Here is a 14,339-nt window from a genome sequence, read left to right as displayed (position 1 = left end):
GAAATGCAGCAGGCAGGGCTACATATTAAGGGCTACATTCTGTTAAAATTCTACATTGTTGGGGCCCAGAACAATGAACCTGCAACTGTTCTTCTTCTCTCTCTCTGCAGGACATGGTGCGTCTGGAGTCGGAGGTGAAGAGCCTGCATGCCAGTCTAGACCAGGCTCAGGTCACACTCACGTCTCCAGACCTGGCCAGGCTCAGCCTCAGAGAACAGCTCACACACAGACAGGTACACACACACACACACACACAGCAACTGTGAAGGCATCCCTCCTCCCCTCTCCTCTCCTCCCCCACAACCCCGTCTTCCTCTGCTCCCCCACAGCGTGTGTTGGTGGAGATGGAGGGCTTCAAGCAGCAGGTGCAGACGCTGCAGCAGTGCCAGAGCGCCCTCCGGCTGCCAGAGGAGGTAGTGGCCAGCCTGCCAATCTGCAGGACGGCCCAGAGCCTGCAGCAGGAGGCCAGCCAGCTGCAGCACACCACCATCCAGCAGTGCAACATCCTGCAGGTACACTAGAGGGCGCCACACGGCCGGCAAATCCTGTAGAAGCGGAACGAGTCAATGACGGGATAACGGCAATAACCAGATGACACGCAAAGAAATAAAGACGTTTGGATGGGAAATCAGGATGATGTGAAAATGCGTCTGTCTGTATGAGAGCGGCAAGAAAGCTTGTGGTCTGAGGGAGTGTTCAATCCCGTTTTCCCAGGAGGCCGTGGTGCAGTACGAGCAGTACGAACAGGAAGTGAAGAACCTGCAGAGGCTGATAGAAGAGGCCCACCGCATCATCCAGGACCGGCCCGTCTCAACCAGCAACATCCAGGAGCTGCAGGCCCAGATCCACCATCATGAGGTCAGACACACACACACATACGTGCAAAGAAGCACTATTAAAGCGCACAAACACACTTACAATGTAACCCAGGTCATGATTAGTGAGACGATGTCATCTCCATTCTTCATATGTGCTGACTGTTGTTGTCAAATGGCACAGGAACGTCGTAAACCTGGTCAGTACACAAAGTGTACCGAACACTGTGGTGGGGGGGAGGAGGTCAATATAAACAGTAGAAAGCCAGTCCGTTTAGCCATTTAGATGTGAAGCTAGTATCATTCTCTTCACTTGCCAATAATACAAATTCTTCATTAGACTAAAAGGCATCTCCGTATTGCAGGTTCACTTGTATGCCCACGCTGTGTTTCAGTCCCTCAGCAGGTTTCAGACTTGACACGGCTGTTTAAGACTCATCGCGTCCCTAAGCTCAACACCAAACAAAGCAGTCTACTCAACACAGTCTTGTGGTCCTACCCAGCCCATAAGCTATTACGTCTAGGGAAATTAACGTGCAATTTCAATGTCTTTTATTGGATTTTACAATTGGGTCACCCACTTCAGCTTCAAAGTGTTCTGCTGATGGAGATATAATAGAGAGAGAGAGCAAAGAGAAATAAAGAGAGAGAGAGAGCGCTTATTTGAACTTATTTGATGTCTGTGATGACTCATATTTCCTGTGCGCATAATCATCTTTCTCTATGAACTTCCACTAAAGGTAACGTGTGTGTGCACACACACCGACATGCAGAACAGCACAATGGCGTCACACAAACACATCCTCAGGCATCAGTATGATCATCAAGTCAGCTTCTTTCCATGAAAGACAGTTCTAGTTTCTTCCAGACCCTGAGATGAACCAAGTCGGTTGGTACTGAAGTTATTGAAGGGCTCAGCTGAATGCTGAATGATGGTGCAGAAGAAGGTTGCTGTCTCTCTGAGTCTAAAACAAACTTCTTGTGCTACCTGATTTGCATTCTCACAGTAGATGCACCGTAGGAAGGGGGGCTGATGCAGAGTAGTTCCACCTCAGTTGACTGCAGCATCCGTTGCCTGCAGCTTTCAAGTCCCGAGCCTTACACTGCGGTCTTAGTTTGCTGAGTGTGTGTGTTTGATCACTCCCGCAGAGAGAGAGGGAGAGAGAGAATGAAAGAGAGAGGGTGGAAGAGAGCGAGCAACAGAGATAAAGAGAGAGAGAGATAAAGGTTGGACCACAGACACATTCTTGCTTGATTGCTGGTATTTACAGCCCCCCAAACACACCCGTCTCGCTAGTGCAGAGAGAGAGCGCTAGTGCAGAGCTAGGGTTTGGCTGGCTGGCAGTGTGTGTTTGTTGTGTCGAGTCCTTACTGGTTGAATAAGCTGAGTTGTTAACTGCAGGTCCACTGCCCCACTAAGTCACATGACCTGATTATCGGAGCATTGGCCATCTGGTAGAGAGAGGGAGACGGAAGGAGGGAGGGAAGGAGAGGGGGCGGGAGAGAGGGCGGGAGAGAGAGGAGGAGCCTTACCTCAATGCCATAACAAGGCAGTAATTTGACACCCTCTCTGTCACCCTTTCCCCCAACCTCTTTTGTTATAAGGAATCTTCTTCAGGATTGGAGGAAGGAAGTGGAGGAAGGAGGGGGGAGCCGTGAGATCACTTCCTGCCTCTCTCGACTCCCTTTGTGTTTGGTTGAGAGTGGAGGAGAGATTTGAATTTATTCAGTTAGTCTCTCTCTCTCGACCAAACATCCTGTCTATCGAGCTAGCTGCTGCTGTGACTCGCCCGCCTCTCCGCTACTCTGATTGGCTCATAGACAGCCCAGTGTGTGTGTGTGTGTGTCACAGTGACAGACCCAGCGCTATTCTCTCCCGCACACACACAAACACACAGAGACTGCCAGCCAGAGAGACAGAGAAGAGAAATGCGCTCGCTCCACTTACTCCTCGCGCGCCGGTACTCTCCTTCACACCGTATCCAACGCTGAAAACACCCCTATTCTCAGGGACTTCACCCAGGCAGTATTGATTTTCTATTGTGGACCGTACCACGTTGGGGGCTGACCCCGGGGGTGCTCATGTTTTGACAGGGGCTGGCACTGAAGATCCGGGGCTACCAGGAGCAGATCGCCTCGCTCCACTCCAAGTGTAAGATGCTGACTGTGAAGGCCAAGCACGCCACCATGCTGCTGACGGTCAGCGAGGTGGACGGCCTGTCGGACGGCGTGGACGAGCTCAGCGACGAGGAGCTCCCGCCGCCGGCCAAGCAGACGCCCGCCACACACCCCTCTGTTGTCATGGTGAGACACTCTAGGCTTCTCTGAGTTTAAGGACCTTCCCCCCCCCCCCCCCCAACTCTTAAATAGAATGGGAAGGGTGTGTGCGTGCATGTGCGTGTGTGCCTGTACTACCCCTCTTCCTGGGCTCCCTGTCCACCTGCCCCCCTGCATGTGTCTCTGCATGGCTTTCTGCCGGCCCACTGTGAAGACGACACCGAGCCATACCTCTCCTCTACTCTGCCTGTCATGCTGTCCCATCATTTCATTGCCATTTTGCGTGCTCTGTGTCTGTGTCTTCCACCTCGACCCACCGCATGCTGAACCGTGTCTGTGTCTGCGCTGGTCTCGTCTCGGCTGCCTGTGTCATGCTCCTGCAGCTGTCTGGGTCTGCGTGCCTCTCTGGCGTACCACTCCCTGTGTAAACCTCTGTCGTCACTTCTCTCCCTGTGTAGACCTCTGTAGTCACTTCTCTCCCTGTGTAGACCTCTGTGGTCACTTCTCTCCCTGTGTAGACCTCTGTCGTCACTTCTCTCCCTGTGTAGACCTCTGTAGTCACTTCTCTCCCTGTGTAGACCTCTGTAGTCACTTCTCTCCCTGTGTAGACCTCTGTAGTCACTTCTCTCCCTGTGTAGACCTCTGTCGTCACTTCTCTCCCTGTGTAGACCTCTGTCGTCACTTCTCTCCCTGTGTACACCTCTGTCGTCACTTCTCTCCCTGTGTACACCTCTGTCGTCACTTCTCTCCCGGTGTTAGACCTCTATAGTCACTTCTCTCCCGGTGTTAGACCTCTATAGTCACTTCTCTCCCTGTGTAGACCTCTATAGTCACTTCAGTCACTTCTCTCCCTGTGTAGACCTCTGTCGTCACTTCAGTCACTTCTCTCCCTGTGTAGACCTCTGTCGTCACTTCTCTCCCTGTGTAGACCTCTATAGTCACTTCAGTCACTTCTCTCCATGTGTAGACCTCTGTCGTCACTTTTCTCCACGCTCTCTGCTCATCCCTCTCTCCTCTGTGCTGTGTTCGGCCTGGCCCACTCTAGCTGTGTATGCTGCTGTTGGTCCCACCGGCTCAGGAAACAGGATACTGTACTGTGTGTGTGTGCTTGTATCTCTGTACTAAATGAGTACAGACCTTTTTATATTTCTGCACAAAGTAGGTCCCTACAAGCATGTTAGTAGTACAGACTGCTGCATAACTTTCCTAGCACTGCTGTTAGAGCACACACACACACACACCAGCATGTGGGTTCAGGACATTGCCTAGTGTTGCATCATGGAGCCTGGAGGAGAGGCAGGAATGAGAGGGATTTGTAACAAGGCCTTCTCTCACTGCAGCCCCAGTGGAGCTCAGCTTGCATTTCAGCCCTGTCACTCCTGTCTCTTTATACTCATCCAGGCCAGGCCAAGTCACTGTGCTGCATATTGCAGAGCCAGCTGCAGTCCCAGAGTAGGCAGAAATACTGTTTTAGTGTCTCTGCTGGTCTCTACTCAACCCGTCTCTGGTGGGTTGAGACCACAGGGTCTGTGTTTAGTAGGCTGGGTCAAAGGGAAACTGTAATTTTGGAGTTTTTTGTGAACGCTTCTGTGGGAACATACACGTACAGGAAGACAGAGAGACACACACACTCATACAGATGCACAAACATGCGGGTACCTCATGCTCACAAGGCTTCAAACACTGCTGCTGGTGTGTGTGTGTCTTACTTCCTGCCAGGAGTCATTCCTTTCCCCTGATGTATCCTGTAAAGTCCTTGTGGGTCAACCATTGCCCAAACCAACTCTACTAAAGCACATAGTTACGCTGGTTTCTGTGCTTTAAAGCTACTGTACAAGCTTTGTGGTGTCCTCTGTCGGTTCTCCTCACATGATCGTGTTTCTCTTCCATGGTATTTAATGACCTCCCCCAGCTTTCTAATCAATTAGCAGTGTGCCCACTCTGCCAGACCCAGTCTCAAACCCTTCACGACCTTACTAATGCTTATATGGTCTTCTCTCTTCCCCCTGTCTCTTTCTCTTTCTCTCTCTCTCTCTTTCTCTTTCTTTTTCTTTCTCTGGACGGGTCCTCCTTTGTTCCCTTCTCTCCTTATCTGTGTGTGGGTTTGTTTGCACCTGTGTGTGTGTGTGTGTGTGTGTGTGTGCTCACGCGGCCAGATGACGGCGGGCCGCTGTCACACACTCCTCTCCCCCGTGACGGAGGAGTCCGGGGAGGAGGGCACCAACAGTGAGGTCTCCTCCCCTCCCGCCTGCCGCTCCCCCTCCCCGGGCGCTAACGCTGACACCCCCCCTTAACCAGGTACTGCATCATCCCAAACCCCTTCAACCCATCCCCCTTGACCCCCCCCCCCCCTCACCCCCACTGCCATCACTACCATCCAAGCAGTATGACCCTTTCACTGTAACCAATGACACCATTGACTACCCCCCCCCCCCCACACACACACACACCCAAACATGCCCTCCTCTCTACGCTTATACCAGCATTCGTCTGCTTTGGCTAACCAGCTGTTGTACCGCTTATCAGGCTAATGCAGTAGTGAACGTTGTGGACAAAGCTAGCATAGCTGTGCTAGCTTACCATATCGTCAGCCAAGTCAAACACTGCATAGAATGACAGACCTCCATGTTCCCAGTCTAGTAGACAGCAGACTCCCCATGTGTTTAGTTTTGGCAGTGTCATGCAGGCAGCTCGTAGGAGCAGACTTTAAAACACTGAGGGAGGAGGACAGGAATGAGTTAGAAAGAGAACACACAAGGCAGAGTTTTAGAGTGTGAGGTAAATGAATTATTCAGTGAATGAGCTGCAAACTATATTGAAATTCGTACGGTTTTAGGTGTCTTGTTGATGTTGTTGATAAGAATATTAGTTAATATAGGTTGGGACTAACAGTATGAATTAAAGGTTTAGATCATTATTATAGGTTAATATGGCGCTCTAGGGATCAAGAGGAGCGGGATCATCGAATTGCAATGTAGACTTTTACTTGTTACATATGGCTTGAAACTTGAACTAGGAAAGAGTGAGGAGAGGTAGAAGAGAGAGATGCACTCATGGGACTGTAACTCAGTCATCTGCAGTGGAAAAATCCCACACAGAGCCAAGACAGAGCCAGCATAAAGCTGGGATTTTTAGTGTGTGTGTGTGTGTGTGTGTGTGTGGGTGTGTGTGTGTGTGTGTGTGTATGTGTGTGAGATGCCAAATAATTGTGTGTGTTAGCGTGTGTCTTAACGCAAACTAAATAATGTACTTCTGTCATCAGATCTGTAGATTTTGAAGGTTACCTTTGACACTAATCAGACAGATGTATATTTACTTGATGACATAAGTGTAGTTCTAGGTATCTTGGTTTTGCTATCTGGCAACAATGATAAACACTGAGAACAGACCAACTGTAACATATCTTCTCTATAAATATTTGGGTGCAGAAGAATGTCTCTTTATAGTTTGAAATGACTTCAAGTTGTGGGGATATTTACAGTACGTTGAATGTGACTTCAAGAAGTTTTTTTTTTTACAGTACATTAGCAGTCAAAGCAATTACCCCTTCACTCAGTAGACTCCTGTATACAGGCCACAGTTCAAAGCTCACGCAAATAACACACACACACCCTCCCCAGACACACATTGTCTCTTTTACTCTTTATTTTTCCCTTCTCTCTCTCTCTCTCTCTCTCTCTCTCTCTCTCTCTCTCTCTCTCTCTCTCTCTCTCTCTCTCTCTCTCTCTCTCTCTCTCTCTCTCTCTCTCTCTCTCTCTCTCTCTCTCTCTCTCTCTCTCTCTCTCTCTCTCTCTCTCTCTCTCTTCGCTCTCTCTTTCTCTCTTTTTCGTACGCACAGTATACACACACTCACACACAAACACACCAAAACCGTCACACACTCATAAAGGAGTCAGGTGGCTGAGGGAGTCAGGCTAATAATCTGAAGGTTACCAGGTTCGATTCCCGGCTGTGCATAATGACGTTGTGTCCTTGGGCAAGGCACTTCACCCTACTTGCCTCGGGGAATGTCCCTGTACTTACTGTAAGTCGCTCTGGATAAGAGCGTCTGCTAAATGACTAAATGTAAATGTAAACGGTGTCCTGTGATGTGGTGTAGGGTCGGACCCCTCTGAGCAGAGCTCCTCTCCAGGAGCTGTATGACCCGTCTCTGGAGACCAGCGCAGCTGCCAACCTGGATGACCTGCAACGCTCCTGGGAAACCCTGAAGAACGTGGTACGCTCCCTCGACACCAACACCCCGGAACACACAACCAGGAACACCAACTGACCCGGAACCAACTGATCTGAAACACAAACTGTGTTGACACACATTCAGCATCTTCTGACAAGCGACTCTGATTGGCATGTTCAGCCTTTCGTCCTGAGCGCCAGCATTAGGATTGAACATCTCCTCCTCTCCCTTTTCTCCTTCTCCTCCTCCTCCTCTCCCTCCGTCTCTCTCCCCTCAGATCAGTGAGAAGCAGAAGTCTCTGTACGAGGCCCTGGAGCGTCAGCAGCACTACCAGGAGTCCCTCCAGTCCATCTCCACCAAGATGGAGTCCATCGAGGCGGCGCTCAACGAGGGCCTGGAGGCACAGAAGAGCCCGGAGAGCCAGATGGCTGCCCACCAGGTAAGCAGGGAGAGCCAGATGGCTGCCCACCAGGTATTGGAGTAGAACTGAGGTGGAAGAGAGGGAGGAATTCACCTAGATGAGGAAATAGCCTCCAAGCTATCAGGATAATAAACTTAGCAGTGGAGGAATACACTGTGAGATTGAGAGGTCTGTAAATGACACTGGACACACAGTCCCAGGCAGTGTTCCTTGTTGCCATACCAACAGTAGAGCAACACAGCAGTGTGTGTCGAGGTTCACGTGCCGCACAAGAACAGTGAAAACCGCTGTAGCCAAAAATAAGTTCTCCTTTCAACCTCCCTACCCCCCACCTACTCCCCCCCCCCCTTCTATCTCCTTCTTAATGCTTGGTTTCTCTCTCTCTCTCATGCCTGCCCCTCTCTCCCTCTGCCTCGTCACTTCTTTTTTAATGATTTTCCATTCATCACTTCCTCCACACCACCCTCCTATCCCCACATCCCTCCCTCCACCCCTCCCTCCCTCCCCAGGCTGTGATGGATGAGATCCTGATGCTGCAGGACGAGATCGTGGAGCTCCAGACCTGCTTCTCCGAGGAGCTGTGCTGCGAGGGGGGGCTGGACAGCGACAGCGACGGGGGCGACCCCGGGGACCAGCTGGCCCTGCATTCCACCCTCACCGTGCTGGGGGAGAGGATGGCCACCATCCGCATGAAGGCCTCTGGGAAGAGACAGCTTCTGGAGGTGGGTGGCCCGCCTGGCCCCGGACAGCAGACACACCATGTAGGCCTCGGCCTCTCAACCCCACCATAAGTGGGGGGGATTCTAACTGTGCTGGAGGGTCAGTTGAGCAAGCTTATCGAGGGCCTCACCTCATAACCTTATCGAAGCGGCGGCTACCATGGTCTTTACTCTATCAATACCCTATCTGGGCCAACCCAAGACAATCACCGTTGTCAACAAAGATCTAAGCTATGTCTGTGAGTCCCCCAGTAAGCCAACCGCTGAACTGTGAGACCAGAACTACAGTATCCCAGCACTCTCGTCCTCCCACCCGCCATTTCATCACTAACAGAGCTACAGCCCACATCCAGAACCTTCTCCGTCTCCCCCCTGACTGCGTGTGGTGTGTGTGTGTGTGTGTGTGGCGGCGCCCCCTGCAGGAGCGTCTGAGCGAGCAGCTGGAGGAGCAGCGGCAGGAGCAGGCGCTGCAGCGTTACCATAACGAGGCAGAGGAGCTCGACCATTGGCTGCTCAGCACCCGCGCCACGCTAAGCTCCGCCCTCCGGCCCAACCAGGAGGACATGGACATGGAGGAGCAACTGATCGATTGTCAGGTGGGCATGGATGCGGTGACAACGTCATCAATAAGGGACTGTGGACAGCGGTTTGGGTGTCTACGTGCCATTGGGTGAAAGGACAAGGAAGCACTAGAGAGATCTTGAGAAGAGTCAGGTGGCTGAGCGGTTAGGGAATCGGGCTAGTAATCAGAAGGTTGCCAGTTCGATTCCCGGCCGTGCAAAATGACGTTGTGTCCTTGGGCAAGGCACTTCACTACTTGCCTCGGGGGGGAATGTCCCTGTACTTACTGTAAGTCGCTCTGGATAAGAGCGTCTGCTAAATGACTAAATGTAAATGTAAGATCCTTCTGCCATGCTCTCTGGTTGTGAGTTCCATCTCTGTATTGATATGTTTAAGCAGGGATCAACTCGTATAAAACTTCATGTGAGGCTTGTCGCTAGCCATACATCTTCACTTCACTGGCTCCAGCCGTACCAGGAGATTGTTGACCACAGCACTTGAGCCTATCAGCAGGAATAAAGTAGTCCATTATTCTGATGATCCCCTCTGAATAGGCTCCCTAAATTTGATTAGTGCCTCTCTAACGCTAATGCCCTCTACGGGGCATTAGCGTTAGGTTCAGTAACCCCCTCCATTCTTCTCCCTCTCTGCTCCTCTCTGCCCTGACTTCCTCCAGCTTTGGGGGAAGCCCCGCTGGTTTCCCTCACATTCCACCAACGGACCCCTCCTGTGGCCCCCGGCTCACCCCGTGGTTACCATGGTAACACCCCCTCCCCGTCCTTAACCCCCGTGAGGGTGATTTGTGTCCCGGTGGAGGTAGTCATCCTCTTAGGGCTAACCTATGTTGTTATGGGTTCTTAGGACAGAGGATTTCTCGGGGGGTCTACAAACTTAATCTCAGTAGTCTTCACCTACACAATTGCAATGTGTGTTTGTTTGAGCATGTGTGCATTGGCAGCAGCTTGGTGAACTATAAGCTGATTAGAGGTTCCATATGGTTTGTTGTGGAGCTCAGGATCTGAAGGCTGGTCCAGGCAGGCTTCACCGTTCGGGAGGTAGACCTTACTTGAACACAGGCCTCCTTGAATATATGAGCAGAGGAAAAACGGGTTTGAAGGAAAGGCCAACAGTGGGAGAGAGAAAGAGAAGGAGGGCGAGAAAGGCCAAGAGGGATTGGCCCCGTGAGAAATATGTAAGAGAGGGAGAAGGGGGAGGAAAAAGGGAGAGCCACGAAGAGGAAGAACCAGACGCAGAGTGGAGGAGACAGAAAGAGAGTGAGACAGGAAGAGAGAGAAAATGGAGGGAGAGAGAACTTGTCACGCCCCTCATGAATGACAGGGAAAGAGACTGTGAACAGAGCAAAAGGAGGTGTGCAGCGTGACTATTGTGGGAGGAAGGCCTTTTCTGCAGAGAGAGACCCCCCCCCCACGTGAAAGGAGGTTTACAAGCCCTATCCCCCTCTTCCTTTCATCCAGTTGTTGTCATCTTTTAGAGCACGAAAGGGGAGGTGACACGTTTTAAAACTGATTGAAGGAGGGAAAAGAGAGATGGAGAAACCTGAAGAGTGAAAGAAAGGGTGGAAATTTGTTTTCGTCTGTGAATGTACTGTATTGCAGCTTTCCTACAGCACAACAGGTGTGCGTGTGTGCGTGTGTGTGTGTGTGCGTGTGTGTGTGTGTGTGGCATGTGTGTGTAGTGGCATGTGTGTGTAGTGGCATGTGTGTACGTGTATTCTAGAAGCCACCATAGCTTCTCTGGTGGGGTCATGCTCACAGTGTCAGGATCCTTTATGTGCTGCTGAGGCCATTGGAACACTGGTCACCATTCTCCAACGCAACCAATAGGAGTCCTTTGAGAAAGAGAAAGGAGAGCTCTCATTGGTCAATATTGTTTCGTACTGTATAAAGAAGTGTTGTGTAGATGTTGTTGCTCGTCCTGCACTGATGACAGTACAGTTGGACCGTGGTATTGTTAGCATGTGTTAGCTTCTCTGACCCAGGATTTAGTCTGTGTAGTGTAATTCTGACATATGGAATTATAGTTAAAAACTAGTAATGCCAATTAGCTTACAACCAGTCTGTTTCTGTGTGTGTTACTGCTAGCTCTGACCACTGGTAATGTGGTCTTGATGGCAACAGTATGAACATGTTCGGGGTCAAGTTGGGATTATTTTACCCTCGTCGTCATCCCTCCCAAAAGTTGTGGTCGGGCTGGTCCGGGTCACGTTCCCTGTCCCAGTCATGGTGCCTGACTTGGCCCGTGTGTTCCTGCCCTTCCAGAACATGCTGTTTGAGATCGAGCAGAAGGTGTTGTCGCTGTCGGAGCTGTCGGTGCACAGCGAGAGCCTGCTCCTGGAGGGGCGGGCCGGCACGCGCGGCCAGGCCGAGCAGCTCACCTGCAAGCTGCACTCCCTGAAGGACAGCCTGCTGGAGCTGCAGAGGATGCTGCAGGACAAGCAGGTGGACATCCAGGTACTGGAGCACAACCTGTACAGGCCTGGCGGACTGACTGGTTGACTGGCTGGTTGACCCCTCTTCTGGATATTCTGTCTACTCCTTTCTCTGTCCTTGCCTGTTCCTTGTCTCCTTCCCTCATCTCATCTCTTCTCTCTCACTTTCCCTTTTTTAGTTTTGCTGCAGATTCCTTTGCTTGTGTGCTGTATTATATTGTGCTGTGTGCACCCCATCAATGGTGGTTTTGTCCAAACACAAAGGTCACTTTGGCCTCTGTCATAAAGGCCTACTGTCCCCCATAACGGACAACAACTGCCTGTTTTTCACACAAAGAGCCTCACACACAAAGAGATGCACACAGCCAGGTGTCCCTCTGTTGACATGCAGCATTTTGAGCTCCCGCCTCCCGTCGCTGACGGCTTAGCCGCTGTGCCGTCCGCAGTGACTCGGCTATTTTCTGCTGCATTAAACACCACTGAAAGAACCAAGTCTGTTGCTGTGGAGACATCCCTCCTGTAAACCATATCTCCAGTCCGCCTGACCCCTGACCTCTGTGTGTGTGTGTGTCCCAGGGCTCTCTGCAGGAGCAGGAGGACAGCGAGCCAGACTCGTCCCTGTCTCAGAGTCCTAACCTCCAGGACTGGTTGTCCCAGGCGCGCTCCACACGCACCCAGCAGCACCTCGACAACCTGCAGAGACAGAGGGTAGGAAACAGGCCTCTAGTAAACAACATCACACATCTAATAGCACTCATAGACCATATCATAGAATAGACTAGAATACTATCATATTACTTATAGTCTGTATCTACTGTATCTATGTTTAAGCTCTCACCACTGTATTCATTTGACTTGCGTACACTACAGACTTCAAAGCTCATGCCGATGCTATACGGTATGCTTCCTATACGTGTTGCACTGTGCCTGTGGATCTGCTACAGCATTTAGCAGGATGTGTACTGTAGAGAGCCACTGTATGTGCCATGGTCTGCGATGGTGTGTGTGTGTGTGTATGACAGCTGTGGTGTGCTGTTGTGTAGGAGCTGGAGGAGCAGCTGGCCGAGCAGAGGAGACTGCTGCGGTCTGTGGCCAGCGTGGGGGAGGAGCTCCTGGCCCTGAACACGCCCAACGGAGACAGGTGGGTTTCACATCCTCCGACACGCAGCCGACACGCACGTGTCTATCTCTCACTCGCCCACAAAAACATATGCTCTCTCTGTCTCTGTCTGTGTCTCTCTCTCTATCTGTCTCTCTGTCTGTGTTTCTCTCACTCTCTCTGTCTCTGTCTGTGTCTCTCTCTCTGTCTCTCTGTCTGTGTCTCTCTCACTCTCTCTGTCTCTGTCTGTGTCTCTCTCTCTCTGTCTCTCTGTCTGTGTCTCTCTCACTCTCTCTGTCTCTGTCTGTGTCTCTCTCTCTCTCTGTCTCTCTGTCTGTGTCTCTCTGTCTCTGTCTGTGTCTCTCTCTCTCTGTCTATGTCTCTCTCACTCTCTCTGTCTGTGTCTCTCTCTCTCTGTCTCTCTGTCTGTGTCTCTCTCACTCTCTCGGTCTCTGTCTGTGTCTCTCTCACTCTCTCTGTCTCTGTCTGTGTCTCTCTCTCTCTGTCTCTCTGTCTGTGTCTCTCTCACTCTCTCGGTCTCTGTCTGTGTATCTCTCTCTCTGTCTCTCTGTCTGTGTGTCTCTCTCACTCTCTCGGTCTCTGTCTGTGTCCTCCCAGCGAGGGCGGGGCCCCAGGAGTGCTGCTGGAGCCGGAGGTGCTGTCCCCTCAGGAGCAGCTGAGGCAGAGGTGGGAGAACCTGAACAGGGACCAGAGCACCAAGCTGCAGCTCTCCCTCAACTCCCTGGAGCAAGAGCAGCTCAGCACGGTACGCCCGCTGCTCCAGACCCCCTCGCATTCACCACGCCTCTAATCCCTCTGTTTAAGCATCGGCCTGCGTGTTAGGCTGGTTCTCATGCTATACAGATCTCCTACAGTATAACACCACGCCTCAAATACCTGTTTAACTGTCAGTCTGTACATGTTCGTACGCATGAAAAAATCTAATCAAAGACCTTACATCTTTATGTAACAAGCTATCATAAGCCCTACCTGTCTGATAGCCTGCCACCCCGTGTCTCCTGGTCCCAGGGGCTTCACAGGTCACGTGTGTCCAGTCCAGGGGTGGTGTTCCGGGGGGAGGCAGTGGTTCAGGACCCCAGCTCTCCCAGGGCCCTGTTTGAGAGCTGCAGCCAGACCCTGGAGAAACTCGCACAGGAGGTAGCTCACACACACGCACACTCTTTCACTTTATAACACAAGAGCCACACACAACTCTCACAGCTACAGCAAGAAGTTACATTGAGTTAATGGGTGTTGTACTGACTAAACCACACAGTTATACAATACCCAAAGCTTCTGGGGTCCACTCAGAAATGTTTGTACTTTTCCCATTTCCCATGCACCACTTTAGGTCCCTGATTTCTATGTACTGGAAGCTTCATGTAGACACTTCAGTAAAACCCAGCAGTAGGAGGATCACTATACAACACCTTGAATAAGGGCTGCTCCCTCTTGCTGTTCCCCGTCTCCACAGACAGGTGGCGTTGAGAGCAAGCCGGGCGAGGCGGCGGCGGTGGCGGGCGGGGCGGCGGCGGTGCAGCAGGAGCTGTACGCGGCGGTGTCAGCGGCCTCCTCATGGCTGGACGGAGCAGAGAGCCAGGTCCTGACCGGCCCTGTGCTGCTGTCTGAGGACACGGAGACACAGCTGGGTCACATGGAGGTAGAGGGGAACACGCACCGTAACACACACACACACTGACACATCTTATTATCAGGCTAGCAAAACAAATGCCTTCCATTTCATGCCTGTCATGTGCGTGTTTGTCCTGTGTGTGCAGGGTCTGGGTAAGGAGGTGCGGGGTGTGAGCGGGGAGGTGAGCCAGT

At 51.5% G+C, this 14,339-nt stretch overlaps 1 protein-coding gene across 1 annotated transcript in view; it reads left to right on the top strand.

Moving 5' to 3' along the window:
* Window positions 1-14,304, top strand: part of LOC136947626 (nesprin-1-like) — a 49,558-nt gene extending 35,254 nt beyond the window's left edge. Inside the window, 16 exon segments of the mRNA XM_067241755.1 lie at window positions 111-233; window positions 330-512; window positions 715-858; window positions 2,910-3,119; window positions 5,249-5,395; window positions 7,192-7,308; window positions 7,544-7,705; window positions 8,197-8,409; window positions 8,829-9,002; window positions 11,247-11,438; window positions 11,993-12,124; window positions 12,460-12,597; window positions 13,165-13,281; window positions 13,545-13,673; window positions 13,990-14,194; window positions 14,294-14,304. Of these exon segments, the coding sequence (XP_067097856.1) occupies window positions 111-233; window positions 330-512; window positions 715-858; window positions 2,910-3,119; window positions 5,249-5,395; window positions 7,192-7,308; window positions 7,544-7,705; window positions 8,197-8,409; window positions 8,829-9,002; window positions 11,247-11,438; window positions 11,993-12,124; window positions 12,460-12,597; window positions 13,165-13,281; window positions 13,545-13,673; window positions 13,990-14,194; window positions 14,294-14,304 (2,397 nt within the window).
* Window positions 14,305-14,339: the final 35 nt, after the last annotated feature.

This window comes from Osmerus mordax, chromosome 8 (assembly GCF_038355195.1).
Source record: "Osmerus mordax isolate fOsmMor3 chromosome 8, fOsmMor3.pri, whole genome shotgun sequence".
Taxonomy (NCBI): domain Eukaryota; kingdom Metazoa; phylum Chordata; class Actinopteri; order Osmeriformes; family Osmeridae; genus Osmerus; species Osmerus mordax.
The sequence above is the reverse complement of the archived record's forward strand: the minus strand, read 5'-3'. Positions and strand labels throughout refer to the sequence as shown.